This window comes from Pan paniscus, chromosome 3 (assembly GCF_029289425.2).
Source record: "Pan paniscus chromosome 3, NHGRI_mPanPan1-v2.0_pri, whole genome shotgun sequence".
Lineage (NCBI taxonomy): Eukaryota > Metazoa > Chordata > Mammalia > Primates > Hominidae > Pan > Pan paniscus.
Genome location: NC_073252.2, coordinates 6,239,378 through 6,261,103, shown reverse-complemented (window position 1 = coordinate 6,261,103; position 21,726 = coordinate 6,239,378). Strand labels below are relative to the sequence as shown.

Genomic DNA, 21,726 nt, shown 5'->3' with positions numbered 1-21,726 from the left:
TGAAGCCCAGGGCAATGTCTTAGAACACGGAGGTGCCCCATTTGACAGGTGAGGTGGCTGAGGCTCCAGCAGGTTAAGGAACTTGCTCAAGGTCACACCCAGGATTGAAGCCAGGTCTCTAGGTCTGTACCTCTCTGGGGCAAGTGTTCTTTTCTCTGTGGGCAGCTGGGACAGTGCCTTGGTGTCTGGATGGAAGAACATTGCAGACAAAGGCAAAGACAACAGAGGATGAGGTGCTGCCCACTGGCAGCTCCAGGGAGCAGGGATGCGGTGGCCCCTCCAGGCTGGGGCAGCACTCCTGGCCTTCAAGCCCCCTCTGCCTGAGGGGGCTCTGCTGCTGGTTTGTCAACCTCCAAAGGTTCAGACCCCCTCTGTCCTTTGAGATGCTCCCTCTGTCCTTCTCTTCTGTGTCTTAGACCTGCTCAGCCTCTCCCAGCTATTCTAGGGGCTCCACTGAGAACTGCCTGCAGCCTGCCAGGTCTGGGAGGAGCCCCTGGGACTCACAGTGAGCCTAGCTCAAGGCAAATTTCATCCTCAGGCCTCCCTCAGCCCAGCTGGGGCCTCTGCTGTGAGCTGGGCTCCTCCTCTCTGGATAAACACGTCAAATAAGTGAAGATAAAAATACATTAAAAATATGGAGGAAACACCTCCTGTGTGCCCAGCACTGTTCTAGGCCCAGGAGTTGAACAAAGATGAAGTCCTGTCCTCAGGGAGTTGACCACCTGCACCAGCCCCATCCATGAGAGCCTTCTGCAGTGCTGCTCACAGTCTGCATCTGCGCTGCCCAAGACAGTAGCCACGAGCCACATGGGGCTATTGCCACCGTAGAACTGAATGTTAACCTTGATTTAATTACTTTACATTTTAGGAGCTCCATGTGGCCTATGACTAGTGGATTGGACAGGGCAGGGCTATAGGGGGAGTTAGATGATATAGACAGAAATATATAATATGGTGTGAGGGCATGGAGGGTGCTGTGGGAGAAGATGACATAGGGTGGATGGCCCGAGAGTGAGGGAGAGCGGTCAGGGAGGGCCTTTTCAAGGAAGTCACATTTGCATTGAGATGTGAATGGAGCCAGGGAGTGAGCCATGAGGGCATCTAGGGGAAGGACATTCTGGGCAGAGTGAAGAGCACGTGCAAAGGCCCTGGGGTGGTACCAGCTGTGTCCTGTGTGGGAAAGAGCTTATCCCCTGTGCAGCTGGTGAGGAAACACGGAGAACCCCAGGAGGTGAGTGGAGGTGGGGGTGCTAAATGGAGGAAGGGGCTGTTTCACACCTCATCTTCTCTCTCCATTCGTAGCTTACTCTGGCAGAGCCCAGCTTGGATGAACAGATTCTTCTCCTGGTCTGTGGCTGCCCACCAGAGGAGTGCTTGGACGAGTCACTCCTCCCCATGGACCTGGCCCGGATTTCAGAGAATCGAGCAGCTGACCCAGCTGCAGAAGCCTCTCTCCTGGTGCAGACGTCCGCACTCCCTCTCTGGGGGCCGGCTGGGGACTCCGCTTCTTGGCGACCACTGCTGCTCCAGAAGGTTCCCTCAGATGGACAACAAACCCAAGAAGAGTTGGCCACCAGGTCCCCGCCTCCTCCCAAAGCCACAGGACACCCAGGCTGGGATTGTCACCAGACAAGAGGCCGCGGTGCCTCCCTCTTCCACGAGGCCCCCTACATTTCAAATCACCCATTTCCGAAAAAACACCCCAAGGATCTGAAAGACACTTGGAACAATGGAGGAGGAAGCCTTGCAGGGAGAACTGAAGAGGGGGAGGCAAGGGGGACTTTGGGCAGGAAGGGGAAAAACCTTGGTGACAAGTACCAGCTAAGTCAGGAAAGCCATCAGAACCTGAGCTTGGAGAATGGGGCTGGAGCTGCAGAGGACGTGCAGGATCAGAATGGGGCTTCAGAGACTAAGGCCGCCACCTGCCGCCCTGGGTCCTGGCAGGAGTTTTTGATGCCTCTTCTACAGGGGGAGGCCTCAGTATCAAAGGAGGGTCCCGAATCCCTGAGCAGGAGGGAAAGGGTGGAAGGATACGTCTGGGGTCTCCGAGGAGGACTGTCATCAGAGAATGAGGAAGTGGCACCCCCAGCCACCTTCTCCAGGGCTCATGAGACCAAAGAGCCATGGCCAACAGACAGTCAGCTCCTCGCAGGGAAAGTCAGAGCCACGGGGAGGACAGCTAGGGGCAAGGAGGAAAACCAAGTGTGGCTTGGAAATGCTCTGCTTCTGCAAGGAGGAAGCCTGGAGGACAAAGGGCTAGAGGAAGAGGATGAGATGCCGCATCAAGAAGCATCCGGTCTGGGGTGCAGGGGTGCCCCCGAGGAGCCTGACTCCCAGGAGCATGAGAGCAAGGAAATGCTTTTCTCTGCAGGAGAGACAGGTTTGCCACTGTTTCCCAGATTTGCCTTATCAGTTGAAGGGGCCGAACCCACTGATCATGGTCATCCACAGGCTGTGAGCAAAGGACACGACAGGTGTGCACTCACAATCGATGAGCTTGCACAGGACGTGGAGGCTTGTTTCCAGCAGCTGTCCACCCTGCAGCCGGGCAGCAGGGGCTGGCAGTGCTCAGCCTCTGCATGTAGGGGAGAGAACTGGAGCTTTGCTCAGAAGTGGCACAGTGGCTGGGAGAGAGCTCACTCTCAGCAGGTTTGGGGAAATTGGGGTATTTGTTCTAATGAAGAAGCGAAGTCTAAAGAGAATGGTGAAGGTGATAAGCCGGGAAAGACCACGGCCCTGGGCACCAGCGAAGTTCCTGGTAACCCAGGGACACTGCCTGATTGGGATGAAGCCAGCCCAAACCCTCCACAGGGGCCTGCTGAGCCCTGGGGTGCCCTCGAGAGAGTGAGGAGCAGGTTTCATCAGCTCATTTCTGGATTGAAGAAACAGAGAAGCCAGATTTTACATGACAACACCAAACTTCACGGAGACCAAGAGAGGTTCCATGAAAGAGTGTGCGCCCTTGAAAGAGAGAGAGAGAGAGAGGTGACAAAAATATCCAGGCTCGAGCGGGATAACCACAGGCTGGTAGGGGACATCTCTCAGTTAAAGAAAGAACTGGACCAATATTTACAGGCAATCTCTGACCTTGAAGCCTGCAATGGGAAGAGTTACGGCAAAATTTTGGAGCTTGAAGAGGAAAATGAAAAACTGAAAGGGAATCTGGGCCAACTCCAGAAAGCCACGTCTGAGAGTGTCAGGAAATCCAAAGACACGATGGAGCAAGTCACCCTGGAAAACTGGAAGCTCCAGACGCTGATCGCGGAGCTTGGCGTCAGTTATAAAGAGCTGATAAAGGATATCGTGCTAGGAATAGAAGACATGATCCGGGCCTTAAGTGGGGAGAACGAGCACCTTCTACGCAGGGTCCATGTCCTGGAGAGGGAAGTCACCTTGCAGAGGAGCACGGATCAGGGGCGTTTGGTGAGGGGAAGGGAGCACCTCCAGGGAAAAGCCAAGATGCACGCTCTAGACAAAGAGGTGCAGGTGACTCCACTCACAGGACAGCTGCTTTCAAGAGCCTGTGGGCCACCCTTGGAGGAGGAAATGAGTCTGGCTGCAGGGCAGACAGGACCTTCCACAGGCACCGGGAATTCCAGACGCGGTGCTGATTCTCCCCCTCCATCGCTGGTCTGGAGAAACACTGGTGTAGCCAATGCCCTGCAAGGAAATGTCAGTGGAGCAGAAGTGAAAGAAGCACATTTGGAGAAAGAGGAGAAGAGGCCCAGGTGTTCTGTGGCTCAGGGGCAAGCTCTGAGCTCCCTGAGCAATGGCCCCACGGTAGGTTGGGTCTGCATATCTGCTTACTCATCACGCATGACTCTGTTCCGGGGGCCACCCCATTCACTTATGCAATTCACCAGAGTCCTGTGAGGGAGGTACAATCATCCTCCCCACTTACCAGATGAGAGGAGGTTGGTACAAAGAAAACAGAGAAATGCAGTCACTGCAGTCACATAGCCAGTGAGGGATGGAGCAGGGACTCACACCTGGGTGCTCTGATCCCGGGATCTCTGTTCCCACCTGCTATGGGAGATTCAAGCCTGCCCCTCTTCTTAGACTCCAGCAGGGCACCCACGGGGTGTTCACACTTTAAGATCAGCCCTTGCATTTTCCAACCCTGGGGTTTTTCAAGTGCCCCAAGTACTAATTCTGTACATTGGGTCTTGAAAGTTGCAATGAAAAGAACAATGGACTGTAGAGCATGATAAAACCGGGTTCCAACCCGGCTCTGTGCTTTCAGAGCTGTGACTTTGAAGGCCACATGCAGACTTCTTTGAGTCACTCTCCTCATCTGTGGACAGTTCTTGACTGTTGGGAGTCTTGGGATAAAACACTCATAATGTTCCTACGGTGGCCTTCACCATGTGTAGGATATTTAGTGTTGAGACCCTGGCATGCATTCTATTTTCTATCTCTATTTCTCTCTCCCATCTCGCTCCACCCTCTCTCCCTCCTTTCCTCTCTCTGTGTCTCCTTCTCCATCTTTCTGTCTCTTGCTCTCCCCCTCCTGCCTCCCTTTCCCTCTTTCTCTCTTTGTCTCTCTCTTCCTTCTTTCCTTTCTCTCTTTCCTCCCCACCCCCAACAATTTTATCAGTCATTTCAAAGAATCTGTTTTTAGTTTTATTGATTTTATTTATTGTTTGTATTTGATTTATTGGTTTCTTCTTAGACCTTTATTGTATTCTTTTTTTTTTTTTTTTTTTTTTTTTGTGAGACAGAGTCTCGCTCTGTCACCCAGGCTGGAGTGCAGTGGTGGGATCTCGGCTCACTGTAACCTCCACCTCCCAGGTTCAAGCAGTTCTCCTGCCTCAGCCTCCCAAGTAGCTGGGGCCACAGGCACATGCCGCCATGCCCGGCTAATTTTTTGTATTTTAGTAGAGACGGGGTTTCCCCATGTTGCCCAGGCTGGTCTCGAACTCCTGAGCTCAGGCGATCTGCCCACCTAGGCCTCCCAAAGTGCTAGGATTACAGGCATGCGCCACCGTACCAGGCCTTATTATATTCTACCTCCCACTTTCTTTTGATTTAATTTGCTGTTCTTTTTCTTGCTTCTTGTGTTGAAAACTTAGGTCATTGATTTTCAGCTGTTCTTCTTTTGCAATCTATGCAATTAAAGCTATAAATTTCTCTCTAAGCATCCCACACATTTTGAGATGAAGTCTGTTCAGTTCAAAATAGTTTCTAAGGATTAGAGGTAAGGAATATGTATTGCCTATCTACTATGTGCCAGGAAATTTATATACTATCATTTATTCCTCAAAATTGCCTCAAAATGACATTGTTAGGGCCAGGCACGGTGGCTCATGCCTGTAATCCCAGCACTTTGAGAGGCCAAGGAGGGCGGATCATGAGGTCAGGAGTTTGAGACCTGCCTGGCCAATATGGTGAAACCCCATCTCTACTAAAAATACAAAAATTAGCTGGGTGTGGTGGCATGCACCTGTAGTCCCAGCTGCTTGGGAGGCTGAGGCAGGAGAATTGCTTGAACCTGGGAGGCGGAGGTTGCAGTGAGCCGAGATTGTGCCACTGCACTCCAGCCTGGGCAACAGAGCAAGACTCTGTCTCAAAAAAAAAAAAATGACGTTGTTATAGCTAGCCCTGTTGTATTGATTTAGAAATTAAAGTCCAAAAGGATGAAATAAAAACAAGCAACAACAACAACAAAAAACCTAAAATAGCTTCTAATTTCTATTATGATTTCTTCTTTGACCCATGGGTTATTTAGAAATATGTTGCTTGATTTCTAAGCATCTCTGGAGTTTTTCAGTTATACATTTGTCCTTGATTTCTAGTTTTATTTCATTGCTGTCAGAAAGTATACAGCATATTATTTTAGTCTTCCAAAATTTGTTGAGACTTGTTTTATTGACCAGGTTATGGTCTATGGCCAACAGTATACCCCACATACCCTTGTAAAGAATGAACATTGTTTGATTGTTGTATATCAATTAGGCCAAGCTGGTTAATTGTCCTAACAAAATCTCTTCTATCTTTGCTGATATGTTGTCTATTTGTTTTGTCATTAACCAAGACATGTTTTAAAATCTTCCACTCTGAGTGTGCATTTGTGTATTTCTCTTTTTAGTTATGTTATTTAAAATCTATATATTATAATGTTCTTTAATTTTTATGTATTTATTTATTTTTGAGACGCTGTCTCACTCTGTCACCCAGGCTGGAGTCCAGTAGTATGATCTCAGCCCACTGCAACCTTTGCCTCCTGGGTTCAAGTGATTCTCCTGCCTCAACCTCCCAAGTAGCTGAGACTACTGGCACCCACCATCACGCCCAGCTAATTTTTGTATTTTTTAGTAGAAATGTGGTTTCACCATGTTGGCCAGGCTGGTCTCAAACTCCTGACCTCAGGTGATCCACTGGCCTCAGCCTCCCAAAGTGCTGGGATTATAGGTGTGAGCCACTGTGCCCAGCCAATTTATTTTATTTATTTACTATTTTTTCTATTTGTCTCATCTGTTCTGTTTTCTTTTATTCTTTCTTTCCTCCCTTTGTTTTTGGTATTAATTATATTTTGTTATTTATTTTTTTTCTCCATTAGCTTATGTTTTAGTATTATTCTTTTAGTGGTTAGCCTCGGCATTTCAAAAATGTATCTAGTAATTATTTAAATTTACTTTAAATTAGTTTTTTTACCATGTCCCAATTAATACAAAAATTTTTCAATAGTTTAACTTCATTTAATCTCTTTTTACTTTTTATTATTTATTTTTGTTATATATTACTCCTATGTAGAATAAATCTTATAAGCCACTGTTATTTTAAACAATCATATATTTTTCATTTACCCGTATCTTTACATGTTCTTATGCTGTTCTTTCTTTCTTACTCTTCTGTGGCTCTGATTTCCTTTTGCCCTAAGAACTGTGGGATTTTTTGTAGTGATAATTTTCTGGTGATTAATTTTCTCATATTTCTTTTTATGAAAATAATTTTTTAACCTTCATTAAATTTTTTTTCTTCCCATTGGATTCTGAATTTTAGGTAGCCAGGTATTTCACTCTTTTGGCTCTTTAAAGATCTCATTCCATTGTCTTCTGCCTCTCATAGTTTCTGTCCAGAAATCAGTCATAATTGTCATTGTTTTTCTCCCTCACTCCCCCTAAAATAAATGTGTTGTTTTATCTCTGACTGCTTTTATAATTTCCTATTTATCTTTGAGTTTTGGCAGCTTCACTATAATGTGCCTAGATATGGTTTTATTTGTTTTTGTCCTGCTTGTTTTAATTTTTTTGTTTGGTTTTTTTTTTTAGCTTCTTGAACTTGTGTATTTTTGTCTTTTCTGTCAGACTTAGAAAATTCTTGATCATTATTTCTTCAAATATTTCATTCTGTTCTATTTTTCTTTCCTCTCCTTCTAGAAATTCAGACTTTTTGGCTTTATTTCACATCTTTCAAAAATCCTGTATCAGTTTTAAAAAATGTGTGTTTCTGTTTGGATTTTCTATTGACCTCTCTTTTAGTTCACTAATCCTGTATTCTACCATGTCCCACCTTCTGTTAAATCTATTCAATGAGTTCTTAATTTCATTTATTGTATTTTGCAGTTCTAGAATATCAATTTTATTCTTTTAAAAAGAGATTCTGGTTCTCTGTTGAAATAGTCCATCTGTACATCCATTTTCTTTATTTTTCCTATGTTTTAAAAAATACATAGATCATAATTATTTTGAAGACCTTGAGGGGTTTTGTTTTGTTTTGTTTTTGCTGCTAACACCAATATTTGGATCATCTCTTTGCCTGCTCCTATTGACTATTTTGTTTATTGGTGAACAGTCACATTTTTCTGCTTCTTCATATCTAGGAATTTCAAAAACTTTTATGTTGGACATTGTGTATAATATTTTATGAAGATTCCTGATTATTGTCTTTCTCCAAAGAATGTTGAGTGAATTTTATTCTGGCAGATAGTTGCATGATCAGCAGATCATCTTATTCTTGTGTAGGCCTATTTAAGTTTTGCCCTCAGACCTAGTAGGGCTTGATATTACTCCTAAGGTGAGGCCCTTGCTCTTAGGGCATGGCCTGTCAGTGATATCAGCTGAGTTCCACAGCATTCACCAAGTGCTCTCCATTTTGGCTTTGCCAGAACTCTGCCATCTTCTCAGAAGTGTGTGACCTGTGACATCTCTTCACCAATTAACCTCCAAGCTGCTGTTCTTTGCAAGGCTTAGAGTCTTCTACTGTGTCACATAGCTTATGATTCAGCCAAGGACCCAAGGGGCATTTCTAGGACAGTGTTTGGACTTTCATTCTCTGCAGCTATCTCTTCCCTGTTACTTTGTCCCACAAACGCCAGCAGTCTTAGCATCCTTAAACTCCAAGCTCTATTTCTCCATCTAGCAGGACCAACACTTTCAGCTTGGGCTCTATTTTCGGGACCATTGTTTGGAAAATATTTCAGAGAGAAACCCAGGGAAAATGTGGAGCCTGCCTTGTTTTGCAGGCTTTTTCTTAAGGATTGTGGCCCTGTACTAGTCATCTTCCAATGCCTGCAAAGCATTACTTGTATATATTCTCCCAGATTCTATAGTTGTCCAATACCAGTGAGTAGGAGTGTGGAAATCTGAGGAGTTGAATGTTGAGCTGAGACTTCGAAGGTTAGAAAAGAGCAGCGAGGAAGAGCATTCCAGGTAGAGGGAAAAGCGAGCGGCCAGGCCTTGAGGCAGGACAGAGGCTGGCTCATTGGAAAAACAGAAACTAGTCAGCGTGGCTGGATTCCAATGGGCAAGGAAGGGTGTAGTGTGAGATGAGGTTGGAGAAGCTGTCACAAGGCAGGTTGCAGAAGGCTTGCAGGCCCTTGTTTGGATCTTTTCTAGATGTGGTAGGAAGCCATCAGAGGGTTTTGAGCAGAATGATGTGACCCAGTTCATACTGTGAAAAGATCTGTCTGCTCTAAGAACAATGGTTCAGGTGGATTGAAGGAGAACAGCTGAGAGGAGTTGGTGGCTGGATAGCCAAGAGGTGACACTGAGGTTGAGGAATTTGCAGTGAAAAGTGGAGCTGGAGTCCATGGGACTTGGTGATGGAGCAGAAGTCACCAACACCTGATGTATTACTCTTTGACCGAAAACCCTCTGTGGCTTCCTACTGCACTGGGCATGAGATCCAAATTTCCTGCAGTGAGCAGTGCTCTGGCCCCTGAGACTCTCGGGAGCTTCCACTGTTGCTGCTTATACCCCCAGCCTCCACACTCCATGCTGCCACCTCTGCCCTCATTCTTCACCTTCTTCATCCACCTCTCCCTGCACCCAGCTTTCTCCTCTAGGACTCCTGCTGGGGGGCCTCTCCTCCAGAAAGCTTTCCCCCACCCCCAGGCTGGTTCTGTGCAGAGACGAGTCAGAGCCGACTCATGTGTGTCTCCTCCCAGCTCATGTGTGTCTCCTCCCAATTCTGCCTTCAATGATACCATTTTGGTAGCTTGCAGTCAGTCATGGTGGGAATATTCACACCATGGAAACTGGCAAATGCTACAAATTGGTACTGTCCCCAACCCAGAATGTGGTTGTTGTACAGTTGCCACCCCCCAGCTGGATGATGTCTCTGTTCAGTGCCCCCTTCAGGTCATCACAGCCTCCTGGCTTCCCTTTATCAGGCTGTATTGAATGTTGAACTACCTGCCTGTCATTCTCCACGCCCGCCTGAGCTCCTGGAGGGCAGTGTCACCACCGCCCATCTCAGGCCAGCGTACATCCTGCACATGTGCTCATGATGTCTGCTAGACAGCAGGAGACTCTCTGGGCAGCTCACAGGGCCGCTGTGTGGGGTGATCCCATGGGACAGCAGGCTGCCCCCCCCGCCCCGCACAGCCATTCTCTTTAGAGGATACTTGGGTGCTCTCTGGGGACCCATGAGACAAAGCTCTGGTCCAAGTCACTGCCAGAGGAGGGAGGTAGAGGATGCAGTGTACTTCCCAGAAAGGCCAAGTTGTTTTGACGTCTTGAAGCTGAATTTTACGGGACCATTCAGAGCACCCATCTGTTCTTAACACGGCCCGGCCCGTGCATCTCAGGCCCATGTCATGTATATTTCTATTAATTAAAAAAATATCTTCTGCTATTGTATATTTTATTACGAGAGATGCCCCAGCAGCCCTGGAGTCACCTGAATTCTTCCTTCTCCTCCTCTTCTCTCTCGTCTCTTTTTCCCAAGCAGGGTAGCTTGGGTTCCCCCTCCTACCTACCCCTGCTAGGTCGGGATGAGTTTTGGGAGCCTTACAATTCCCAGGGAAGCTGCCTTACAGGAATAAGGGAACGCTGTCACAAGGGGGAACGGAGTTTGAGAAGCATTTGAGTTTCTGGGCTCCTAAGTCTTCACAAACGGAACTTTTAGCAGTGCTGTTTCTTCTAAGGCTGCCTCAGCAGCATGAACCAAGAGCTTAAAGATGCTCATGTCGGGCCGAGCATGGTGGCTCATGCCTGTAACCTCAGCACTTTGGGAGGCTGAGGCGGGTGGATCACCTGAGGTCAGGAGTTTGAGACTAGCCTGACCAACATGGAGAAACCCCGTCTCTACTAAAAGTACAAAATTAGCCGGGTGTGGTGGCACATATCTGCAATCCCAGCTACTTGGGAGGCTGAGGCAGGAGAATCGCTTGAACCTGGGAGGCGGAGGTTGCGGTGAGCCAAGATCATGCCATTGCACCCCAGCCTGGACAACAAAAGCGAAACTCCATCTCAAAAAAAAAAAAAAAAAAAGATACTCACTTTGTTCACCTGGAAATACCCCCTGATGATCTCAGGGAAAGCATCAGAGGTATGTCTAAGTATTTATGTACAAGGGCCTTTGTCACAGTTCCAATTATAACAGCAAGATGTTAGAATAATCCGAGTGTTCAGCACGGCCACAGGAGGCTGCTTATATACTAATAACAGCATTTTCAACATTATTTGGTAATATGGAAAAACGCCCAGAACACGGTGTTAAGGGAGAAAAGCAGAAAACAAAAGAAATATATCATATTTTAAATTTTATATAGAAAATCTGTGTTAGTATGTATGTTTATGTATGCTTGTGTATGTATGTATGTGAGTTATTTAAAAAAATAAGAATTTAGACTTCAAAACCATTTGGGGGCAGTAGCACCTCTCCCATTTTGCCACACTTCCCACAATGCAAAGCCAGCCTGTTCCCTCTCACTGTCCTTCCTCCCAGAAATTCCCTTTGGCATCTGAATGAAACCCGCTAATCTCATGTTAGATCCAAGAAGAGTGACAGGCAATTGTGTATTCATTTAAGAAAAGTGCCTGTGGGAGATATAGTATCTTCTGTTTCATATAAATATATTATGCTTTAGCATAATAGGCATCTCATAATTTGATTGGAACATTCAATTTCACTCATCACACTGTTTCAGTATAACGGTGACTGGCATCTATTACAGCAGATTCTGGAATGCCACCCCACTGCACATATTTTTGAAGCTAATATTGCAGGCTGTTATTCTGGGACTCTCCAGGCCCTCCCCAACACCCACCTCCGGAAACCAAGCAGAACCACCCACTCCTATACATGCACGTGTCGAGGGACTTAGCAGGAAATCTGCAGAAAATCTATGGATAATAAAGATTCTGCAGGATAATCAGATTGGGAGTGATTTCTGCTACCTTATCTTCTAAAACTTACTATAAGAGAAATATAAGCAGGAAAACAACAACAACAACAAAAAACTACGGAGTGGGGAAACGGTACAGTTTGTTGGCTAAGGCAAATTGCTTGGAAGATAACCTAAACATTTCATTCAAATCTGTGATTTCCGCAGCTCCGGGACTCAGAGGCCGAGGTTACTGAGGAGGATCCCAGGCTGCGTGCCCAGCAGCTCCATCACCGGGTGCTGACCCTGCAGTGCCAGCTCAGGGACCAGGGCGCTGCCCACCAGGCGTCTCTGGACGAGGCCACCCGCCTCCAGGAGAAGCTCCAGGCCAAGGTGTGGGAAGTGCTTTCTTTCCCCTCTTGTCAGCCAGGGCTCCCACACCCCGGGGCGTTTTGGGAGTGAACAAAGATTTGCTGAGGTCTCCCTGACCCAGCCAATTGGGAGCAGGTACTGGATTTTTAAAGTATAAGGCAGTACCAGGAAAAAACAAAACAAAACAAAAAAAACCACAGGCTCTATGATTGCTTCCCTGTTAAATTTAAAAAATGCACATATGTGGTTTCTTTAAAGAGTCAAGCAGGCTTACAGTGTCATATAAATAAAAGTCAAAGCCTTTCCTCTGTCAGAGGGAAGTGGTTGTGACTATGACACAGTGGTGCAGATGCAAACCTATACAGGTACCAGAATTGCACGGGACTTAACACGCAGACACACACGTGTAAAACTGGAGAGATCTGAAAAAGATCCATGAATTGTGGCCATTTCAATTCCTGGTTGTGACATGACACTATAGTTTTGCAAAATATTCCCACTGGGGGAAACCGGGCAAAATGTTCAAGGTGCACTCCAGCCCAGGTGACGGAGCAAGACCCTGTCTCTAAAAAACATGTACAAGAGGGCTCTCTGTATTATTTCTTACAACTGTCTGCAAATCTTAATCATCTAAAATATAAAAGCTTTCCTTCTCCTCAACCTTAACATTTTCTGACTTCCAATATTTTTTCAATTCTATCTACCCACTTTCTGAATGTGTGTGTATGTGTACATGTTTGAAATTATACTGTACAAAACTATGCTGCATCTTCATTTTCTCATTTAATTAAGAATCTTGTGGCATTTTCATATCAACACATGCAAAGTGAACTCATTCCTTTAAAATCGTGTGTATTATGTCATCATGAGGCCAAATCATAACTTATTTAATCAATTTTTCTGTTTGTGGAAATTGAAGTTGTTTCCATTTCTTTGCATTACAAACACAGCTCCAATGAACATTTTTCTCTCTCTCTTGGCATATACTTCTGCTGTATATCTAAATGGCAAATTTCTAGCAAAAGAAAGGATATATAAATCATTAACTGTGATAGCTAATGGCAAGTAACCCTCCAAAATGATAGCATCATTTATACTCCCACTAAGAAGAAACAAGTCTACTCATTTGCCCATAACTCGTTATCCTGAATGTTAGCAACTTTACAATTGTTGGACAAGTCAATGGATGAAAAATACAGCCTCAGCATTACGGTATAATTTCCAGCTCTTCTCCCATGTGTTCTTTGTAAGATCAAAGCATGTTATATGTAGAGTTTTATGTTCATTTGCCCATGTGGCTGCATAGTCCTCATACATATGATTATTTGACTGTGTAGTAATCTATGATTGTTTGTGTAGTAATCTATTGGGTGGATGAGGTTTCCTTAACTATTCCCCAGTTGTTGCATCTAGAGCTGTTTCTATGAACTTACACATAACTGTTTATATATAACAGTTCAGAGAACTGGGACTACTGGCTCCAAAGGTGGCAATATTGTTGATTCTTAGCTATATATCACAAATTGCTTTCCAAAGTAGTGGTATCCACTTCCATGCCACCAGCAATAAATGAGTGTGTCTCGTTCACCGTGTCTTCAACCAACACGAGAGCTAGTATTGCTTTTTTCTCTTATCTGTCACTGGCCTGTGGGGAGGGGGTGTGTGTGGAAACTTCAGTTACACATGAATTAGTCTTTAAGTATATTTGAAATTATTTTCATTCTTTTTTCTTTCTGCTCAGTTTCAATATTTCCTTTGAATCTCTCTTCCAGCTAAATAGTACTCTTTGGATGAATCTAATTTGCTCCTAAACTCACTTTAGTTCTTAATTTCAGTTAGTCTATTTTGCAGGTGGAGAATTTCCCTATGATTCTTTTTTTATAGTTCTCAGTTTTATGATGACATTTTTGTAATGTAATTCCTGAACATCTCAATCGCAGTTGCTTTAAAGAGGAAGAGTGTCTCTGATAACTTCATTTTATGTTCTCACCAGCAGTGTAGGAAGGTTCCAACTTCTCATCCTCACTAACGTTTCCTACTAGCTGTCTTTTCTATCATAGACATCCTAGTTAGTGGGAGATTGTCTCTCATTGGTTTTGAGCTGTATTTTCTGATGGCTAATAATGTGGAACATCTTTTCACGTGCTTGTGGGTCATTTGTATGTCGTATTTGAAGAAGAGTTTATTCAGATTCTTCCCATTTTTCTAATAGGGTTAATTGACTCTCTTTTTGTTGAGTTGTGAGTGTTCCTTTTATGTTCTAGATAGAAGTCCTTTATTAGATATATGATTTGCAAATATTTCCTCCAATTCTGTAGGTTATCTTTTTAATTTCTTCTTGTTCACTTTTTGATTGCAAATGCCCAATACTTATCTCACTGTGGCATATTTATGTTATTTCCTAAACTGAAGCAGAGAGAAGGTTTAATCCAAGGCTGCAAATATGATTGAGTGCCTTTTGAATATAAGACAGTCTGCTTAAGGCTGGAATTTTACTCTTTGAATACGTTAGGAATGCTGTGCCAAAACAGATATATGGAAATATGCATTGAAATCTTCTTTGTAAAACAAAGAAACAGAACTAAGATAAATTTCCATAAACAAGGAACTGGTTAAATCAATTTTGTTTTGACTTTGTAATTAAATAACATGCAAGATTTTAAAAGAATGAGGTCAGTTTCTATGTGTTAATATGAAAATACCATCAAAATTTTTGTATCACATACAAACTGATCTCATTCTTTTAAAATCTTGCATATTATTTAATTATGAAGCAAGATGCAAGACCTTTTGCACAGTATAATTTCATATACACACATTCTGATCCATATAGTTATGTTGGTCCGAAGAGTTTGGGGGTGAGGAAGAGGCTTGCGGCTTTTTATTTGATTTTTTTAACTGACTGCAAAGGGACTGAGAGAGTTAGAAGAACTCACACAACACCTGTTTTGTTGTATCTTATGGGTCCAGAATTCAGATAGGACTCGGCTAGGCTATTCCGCCCTCCAGGGGATCAGTGGGCATGACTCAGTGGCATCCGGCTGGATGCCAGTCTCGGCTGGGGGGTCCCCGGCGGCCTCACTCACATCCTGCCCCCTCTGCAGGGTGGCGGAAGGCAGCTCCCGCTGGTGCCTTCCCTTTTTTCTGTCATGTCTCACGGTCTCCCCAGCGGGCACCTGGAATTCTTAAATCCTGGCTCAGAAACAGAAGAGACCCAAAGTGGAAGCTGCCAGTCCTATTCAGTGCCGGGCCCACAAAGGCCTCAGGGCCACTTCCACTGCATTCTATGAGTCAAGGCATCTCAGGCCATCCCAGATCTGAGGGAAGGTGATAGGAACCCCCTCCACGGGGAGCAGTCTCAAAGAATCTGTGTCCAGCTTTCATCTGCGCCTAATAGTAACATTAGTTTATTGATCACTGACAGGTGCCAGGGCTTGTTCTAAGCACTTTACATGGATAGGTTCACTGAATCCTCACTACAGTTCTCACCAGTGGGTGGGCACTCCTATGAGCCCCCTTCACAGATGAGAAGACTGAGGCAGAGAGTGTCTTGCACAAGATCTCAGTTCCAGCGACTGGCTGAGCCGGGATTAGGACCCCTGCTGTCTGGCTCAGGAACTTGTATGTTTACCACAAGACCAGAAAACTGCCAGGCTGCCTGGAGACTCAGAAGAGGGCTTGGAGCTGGCCCCAGCCACTGCAGCTGGGCAGAGCTGATTCTTTTTTTTTTTTTTTTCCGAGACAGAGCCTCGCTCTGTCGCCCAGGCTGGAGCGCAGTGGCGCAATCTCGGCTCACTGCAAGCTCCGCCTCCTGGGTTTACGCCGTTCTCCTGCCTCAGCCTCCTGAGTAGCTGGGACTACAGGTGCCCACCACCACGCCTGGCTAATTTTTTTTTTGTATTTTTTTTTTTAGTAGAGATGGGGTTTCACCGTGTTAGCCAGGATGGTCTCGATCTCCTGACCTCGTGATCCGCCCACCTCGGCCTCCCAAAGTGCTGGGATTACAGGCGTGGGCCACTGCGCCTGGCCAAGCTGATTCTTGAGTATTCAGAACATCTGTCCTCCCCTGATCCTGCCAGGCAGGTGGTGGGAAAGGCCCCTGTTCCTGGCACTGAGTCCCCATGAGGGTAAAGAGGGCAGGCAACTGCCAGCTGTTCTGAGCCCAGCTTGCCTGGGGAAGCTCTGGACAGTGGTAAGTGACAGTGCAGTGTTGTCAAAAATGTCGCTTTTATTTCAGCTTGAAGAACTTCAGAAAAAGCAACATGAAGCAAAGTTGGCAGTGACTCCCCTGAAGGTAATATGTTCATAAAATCAACATGAAATGCCTCTTTCAAAACAAAAGAGAGTTTAGTATTTTTCCTGTTAGACATGTAATCCACCTCTATTGTATAAAAGTCTGGGTAGGGCCAGGCACGGTGGCTCACACCTGTAATCCCAGCACTTTGGGAGGCTGAAGCGGGTGGATTGCTTGAGCTCAGGAGTTTGAGACCGGCCTGGGCAACATGGCCAAATCCCATACAGGCGTGATGGCATGCGTCTATAGTCCCAGTTACTTGGGAGGGCTGAGTGGGGGAGGATTGCTTGAACCCAGGAGGTCAAGGCTGCAGTGAGCCGAGATCACGTCACTGCTCTCCAGCTTGGGCAACAGAGTGAGACCCTGACTCAAAACAAAACAAAACAAAACAAAACAAAACAAAACAAAACAAAAAAACCGCAAAGAAGAATGAAGGAGACAGAAAGCAGCAGCCCCTGCTTGCACATGGCATTTCCATGTCTTTTCCTCCAGTACGTTTCCCATGTGTTTGAGAGCCTACGATGCGTATACGTTTGCCTCCTGCTGTTCCCACTCGATGGGGTGACCTAGGAGGTGGGTCCCAGCCTTTGAGGCTGCACTTTTCATGCTGGGGTGAAGCGCGAGAGGCCTTGGTCCATAAAATCACCACCCCTGCGCTCTGTGCTCAAGCCCCTTCCTTTCTATTGCTCTCTCTTTTGTATCATTAATTGTGTGCAAACACTGTGATGTAGTTTTTTTTTTTTTTTTTTTTTTTTGAGATGGAGTGTCACTCTGTTGCCCAGGCTGGAGTACAATGGTACGATGTTGGCTCACTGCAACCTCTGCCTCCCAGGTTCAAGTGATTCTCCTGTCTCAGCCTCCCAAGTAGCTGGGAGTACAGGCGTGTGCCACCACACTTGGCTAATTTTTGTATTTTTAGTAGAGACAGGGTTTCACCATGTTGGCCAGGGTGGTCTCGAACTCCTGACCTCAGGTGATCCACCCCCTCTTGGCCTCCCAAAGTGCTGGGATTACAGGCATGAGCCACTGTACCCGGCCAATGTACAGGTTTTCTCAGAAAGGTTTTCTCCACGTATCTAGACATTTATGTTTAAGATCAATTCCCAGAAATGTCATTACTCACCCATGGGGTTTAATATATTCTTTGCTAGCAGGACACAGAATTTGGTCAAGGTAACACATTTCATCTTGAACATGGGCCTGGATCTGAGGAGAAGCTGGGGGCTCTGCTCTTTCTCTCTGGCCTCAGGGCAGAGTGGAGAGGGAGGTGCGCTGGGCTGGGCATCAGCAGAACCTGGTTATGCCCTGGACTCCCGCTGACCTGCAGAGTCATCCTCCCTCTGGGGCCTCAGTGTCGTCAGCTGTCAAATCAGAAACATGAGCCAGACAGTTCCTAAAGTTATTTCCCACCCCACATTTCCGTGTCTGTCTGAGCCTCGAGTTGGCGCCTGTAAAATAAAAATCGTCATAATTCCTGCCGCGCCCCTGCAGACGTGGTAGCTGGAAAGGTGCAGAGCGGACTGTGAGGCTCCGGCAGTGTGAGGCTTCCCTCCCCCCCGCTCTCATCACCATCATTTGCTGTGGAGCATTTCTTTAAATGGAGGCCATAATCCCTTATAAAGTGCTATCGAAATGTGAGATAAGGATAGAAACATGACACTCGGTAGGTGCCTGCCTGCGCCGTCTCCTTTTATCCTGGTGTCCATGACAAACCCCATTGTACAGATGGGCAAGTTGAGGTTCAGAGGGGAGCTTGCTCACAGAGCTGGTCCGTGGTGGGGCCCAAATCCACGCTCTTGACCCCTGCTGCCTTGAGCCTAGACCCCATGGAAAGGGCAATGCGGAGCCCCTGGGGGTGTGTGGCCGTCTGCTCTGAAAGCAGCCTGGCTTCTGGGGGCAGGGAGGCATCGCAGGGAGGAGGCTGCTCCGCTGAGCTGAGGCAGGGCTGGGGATGGTGAGTAGGGGCCTCAGCTGACCCTCCGGCCCCCAGCCCTCCAGCTCAGCCATGCAGCCCTGGTGGGAGCTCTGCATCCATGGCCTCCCTCCCTTTCAGGCCAAGATAGCTTCCCTCGTCCGGAAGTGCCGGGAGAGGAACTGCCTGATCACCCACCTGCTGCAGGAGCTGCACAGACATGGGCTGGGGAACCTCCTGCTCTCCGAGCTGGCGCAGAACATGCTCAACGACGTGGCACTGGCTGAGTACACGGCCGTCTTCCTGGCTCTGGGAGTCCCAGAGGTAGAGTCCCAGAGATGGCCCTGTCTGTGCTTCCTATGGGAGTGTGGGCGCCTGACTGGAGCAGCCCCTCCTTTCCTCCCTCCCTCCAACCGCGGACACTACCCAAGAAGACACCCCCTGGCTTTTCCTCTGTGCCCGTGCCCATGCCCTGGGTGGGCATGGGAAGATGCATCTGGCAATCCTTACCCTTTACGGTGCTCAGGAAATGGTGCAAGGCACAGATGTAAACAGTGATTGTAATTCAGTGTCATACAAGCTTCATTGGGAGTGTGTCACAAGATGGATCTTTTGTGCTGGGACCTGTGCACCGGCCACTTCCTCTAGCAGGCTGCTTCGGTCACCCCATGGCCTCCTGTCCATCCTTCAAGGTACAGGTGTGACCTTGCCCAGGCAGCCTGCTCTGAGCCCCGCAGACCAGAGAGTTAGCCACAGCTTCCCCTGTGCTCCATTGCACGTGGCCCCGCGTGACGGGGCATGAGCAGGGAGCTCTCCCGGCTGTTGCAGGAGTTTGTGGGCCCGTCTCCGATGGGCCCAGAGCCGCTCCATAGCCATCTTTGTCTTCCCAGTGCCTGGCTCTGAGAATCTGCCACAAACCTGGAAGAATGTTTGTTGAATGAATGAAATAATGAACCAAATGAATGAGAATCTCCTCTCCCAGTGGTCAACAAAAGAGGAAGCTGAGGCCAGAGAGGTTAGGAGATGTGCTCCGGGTCACACAGGGAGTGCACGCGGGGACAAGTGCCAGCTCTCCTGACTACAGTCAGCACCCACGGGTGCCCAGCCGTGCCTGCCCACACATATACATGCAGCCCCGTTCCTGGGGACAAGCCAGCAACGCCCCCGCCAGACTAGCTCCGCTCCTTATGTGCGCGGGTGAGACCAGCTCCCACGGTAAACACAGCCGGGGCTGTTTTCCACGGTCCCTCCAGGCTCTGCCTGTGGGGCTTGCTCTCAGCCCCTTGGCACCAGGTCTGAGTCTCCCTCTGCAGCTCTGCCCAGCCTGGTCTCTGCAAGGCCAACCTCCTCTGACCCTTCCTTTCCCTCACAGCCTTGAGAGGTCCCCTCTGGTCCAAATCATTGCACAGCAGAGATGGAGGCTTGGAGGCCAAGAGGCATGTTCAGGGCCATTTTTTGACTCGATTCATAGGCAGAACTTGAATCCAGAGCCCCAGACTCCCAGTCTGTTGCTCTTCTCTTTGCCCAAGGGGTACAAGACTCCTTCAGAACTAGAATAAGGGCGAGAAAAGAGAGCAGAATTTTGTCAAAGTGCCTGCATAGTCCTTGGGATCCACTAGGGGCCCGATATCTGGGGGTTAAGTGAGATAAAATTGAAAGCAGGCCGGGCGCGGTGGCTCATGCCTGTAATCCCAGCACTTTGGGAGGCCGGGGAGGACAGATCACAAGGTCAAGAGATCGAGACCATGCTGGCCAACATGGTGAAACCCCGTCTCTACTAAAAATACAAAAATTAGCTAGGCGTGGTGGCACGTGTCTGTAGTCCCAGCTACTCAGGAGGCTGAGGCAGGAGAATCTCTTGAACCCGGGAAGTGGAGGTTGCAGTGAGGTGAGATTGCACCACTGTACTCCAGCCTGGCGACAGAGCAAGACTGCGTCAAAAAAAAAAAAAAAAAAAAAAAAAATCGAAAGCAGAGTTCCAGGTTGTGAAAGTATCAAATTGCAAATGCAGCAGGTGTCACCCTGGAAGGCTGGCTGGCTGGCTGCTGTGGGGACATCATAGCAGCAGCCCACCTTCCAAGGGCTGCTTCTCACTCTCACAGGCCCTGGAGCTAGAATTGAAACGTTCACTGGGGTTGGATCAGCTGACTTACAATGACCAAACTTACAGAGAATGATGTATACACTGGACTATTAATTTTTAAATATCCTATGAGAAAGAGAACTATTACACAGGTTGAAGTATCTGATGAATGGATGAAAAATTGGCAGCGTATTCTCTCCCTATAGTTGAGTTATCTGGAAAATCAAATTTTTTCAGTCATTTCTTCATCTGTCACTTGAGAGCCCAGAACGAGAGCAGGGAAAGTTATTTTAATAATGTCATCGGACGGATTCATTCATTTCCTATAAGGTTGTGCTTCTGGGCCTGGACATGCTTCCGTGGACCAGGATGTCCCTGCCAGGCCTTTTGAAAGTGAAAAAAAAAAATTGTGATGTGTTTCAGAAATTCAGAGAGCTCCAGGCTGGCTGCAGTGTGGTCCCCAGGGGAGGAGTTGGGGGAGGCCGGGCTGATGGGAGGCCACAGGCACCTGTGCCCCGGCAGGGTGTCTGCATCTTGGTTCTTAGTGGAGAGCAGGGTGGGCATGGCGCTGGCCGCTCCTCCTACTGGTAGCCGGGCAGGAAGCAGGTCCAGTGCTGCTTGCTTGATGGGCAGTAACTCTCGATTCAGAGGACACAGATGGAATTCCCGATGGGGGCCTTTGGGCTCTGGCTAGGAGCCCAGGAGGACTGCCAGGATGGCTGGGGAGACTCTGATGGGCTGGAGGTGAGAAGTGCCAGAGCAGCAAGGGACAGGTCCTGGGAACTTCAGCCAGGCGGTGGAGGGCTGATGTACCTTCCAGGAACACCCCTGGAGGGCCCTGGGCTCCTGTTGCTCACAGTGTCCTGAGACGCTCCCATTCTCTGGCCCCTGCCTTTGGGTAGGGGGCATGGGTTGGCTAGGGTCCCAACTGGACAGGCTGCCTTCATTTATCCAGCCAAGTCATGGTGGCCAAGACTCATGCTGCCCTCCCCCTCGCACGCTCTCCATGGATCTGCTTACTCCACCCTCCCAGCATCCTGCTGCTAGGCTCCACGGGGGACCCTGAGCCTCAGCATGTCCCAGGGCTGTTGAGGGGGTGGGGGCTGGGGCCACTAAGCTCTACCCTTTCAGGAGGAGGTGGCGTGGCCTGGTGCCCATGCAAGCAGCAGTCGGTGACCACCTCCCCTCCCTGCACGTGACTGAGTCTTTGTATTTCCATTTTCTTTTCTTGTCCTGGTTTGGGTGCGTGGTGGAAATTGAGCCTCAGAGTCGGTTCGGCCCCAGTGCCCTTTCTGCAGGCATGTGGTGTTGGGCTGGGGGCCACGGGTCCCAGCACCGCTGTCTGTGCTGGCATCTGCTGTTGTGCCATCCGGGTCACTAGCGTCCATGGGTCACCCTTGTATCCGCCCTGGCTTCCCTCCTCCTACTCTGCTGATTCTGTCCAGCTCAGGTGCCTGTTTTGGGGATGGGGAAATCCCACGAGGTCAGCCTGGCATGGCAGATGTCACTTTTCC

The 21,726-nt window shown here is 47.7% G+C and overlaps 1 protein-coding gene across 1 annotated transcript in view; it reads left to right on the top strand.

Annotated features, from left to right (window-relative positions):
- Positions 1–21,726, top strand: part of C3H4orf50 (chromosome 3 C4orf50 homolog) — a 128,162-nt gene that overhangs the window by 33,697 nt on the left and 72,739 nt on the right. The window contains exons 7-10 of the mRNA XM_034951923.3: positions 1,303–3,780; positions 11,780–11,944; positions 16,161–16,217; positions 18,271–18,453. Of these exons, the coding sequence (XP_034807814.2) occupies positions 1,303–3,780; positions 11,780–11,944; positions 16,161–16,217; positions 18,271–18,453 (2,883 nt within the window). The remainder of the gene's footprint in view (positions 1–1,302; positions 3,781–11,779; positions 11,945–16,160; positions 16,218–18,270; positions 18,454–21,726) is intronic.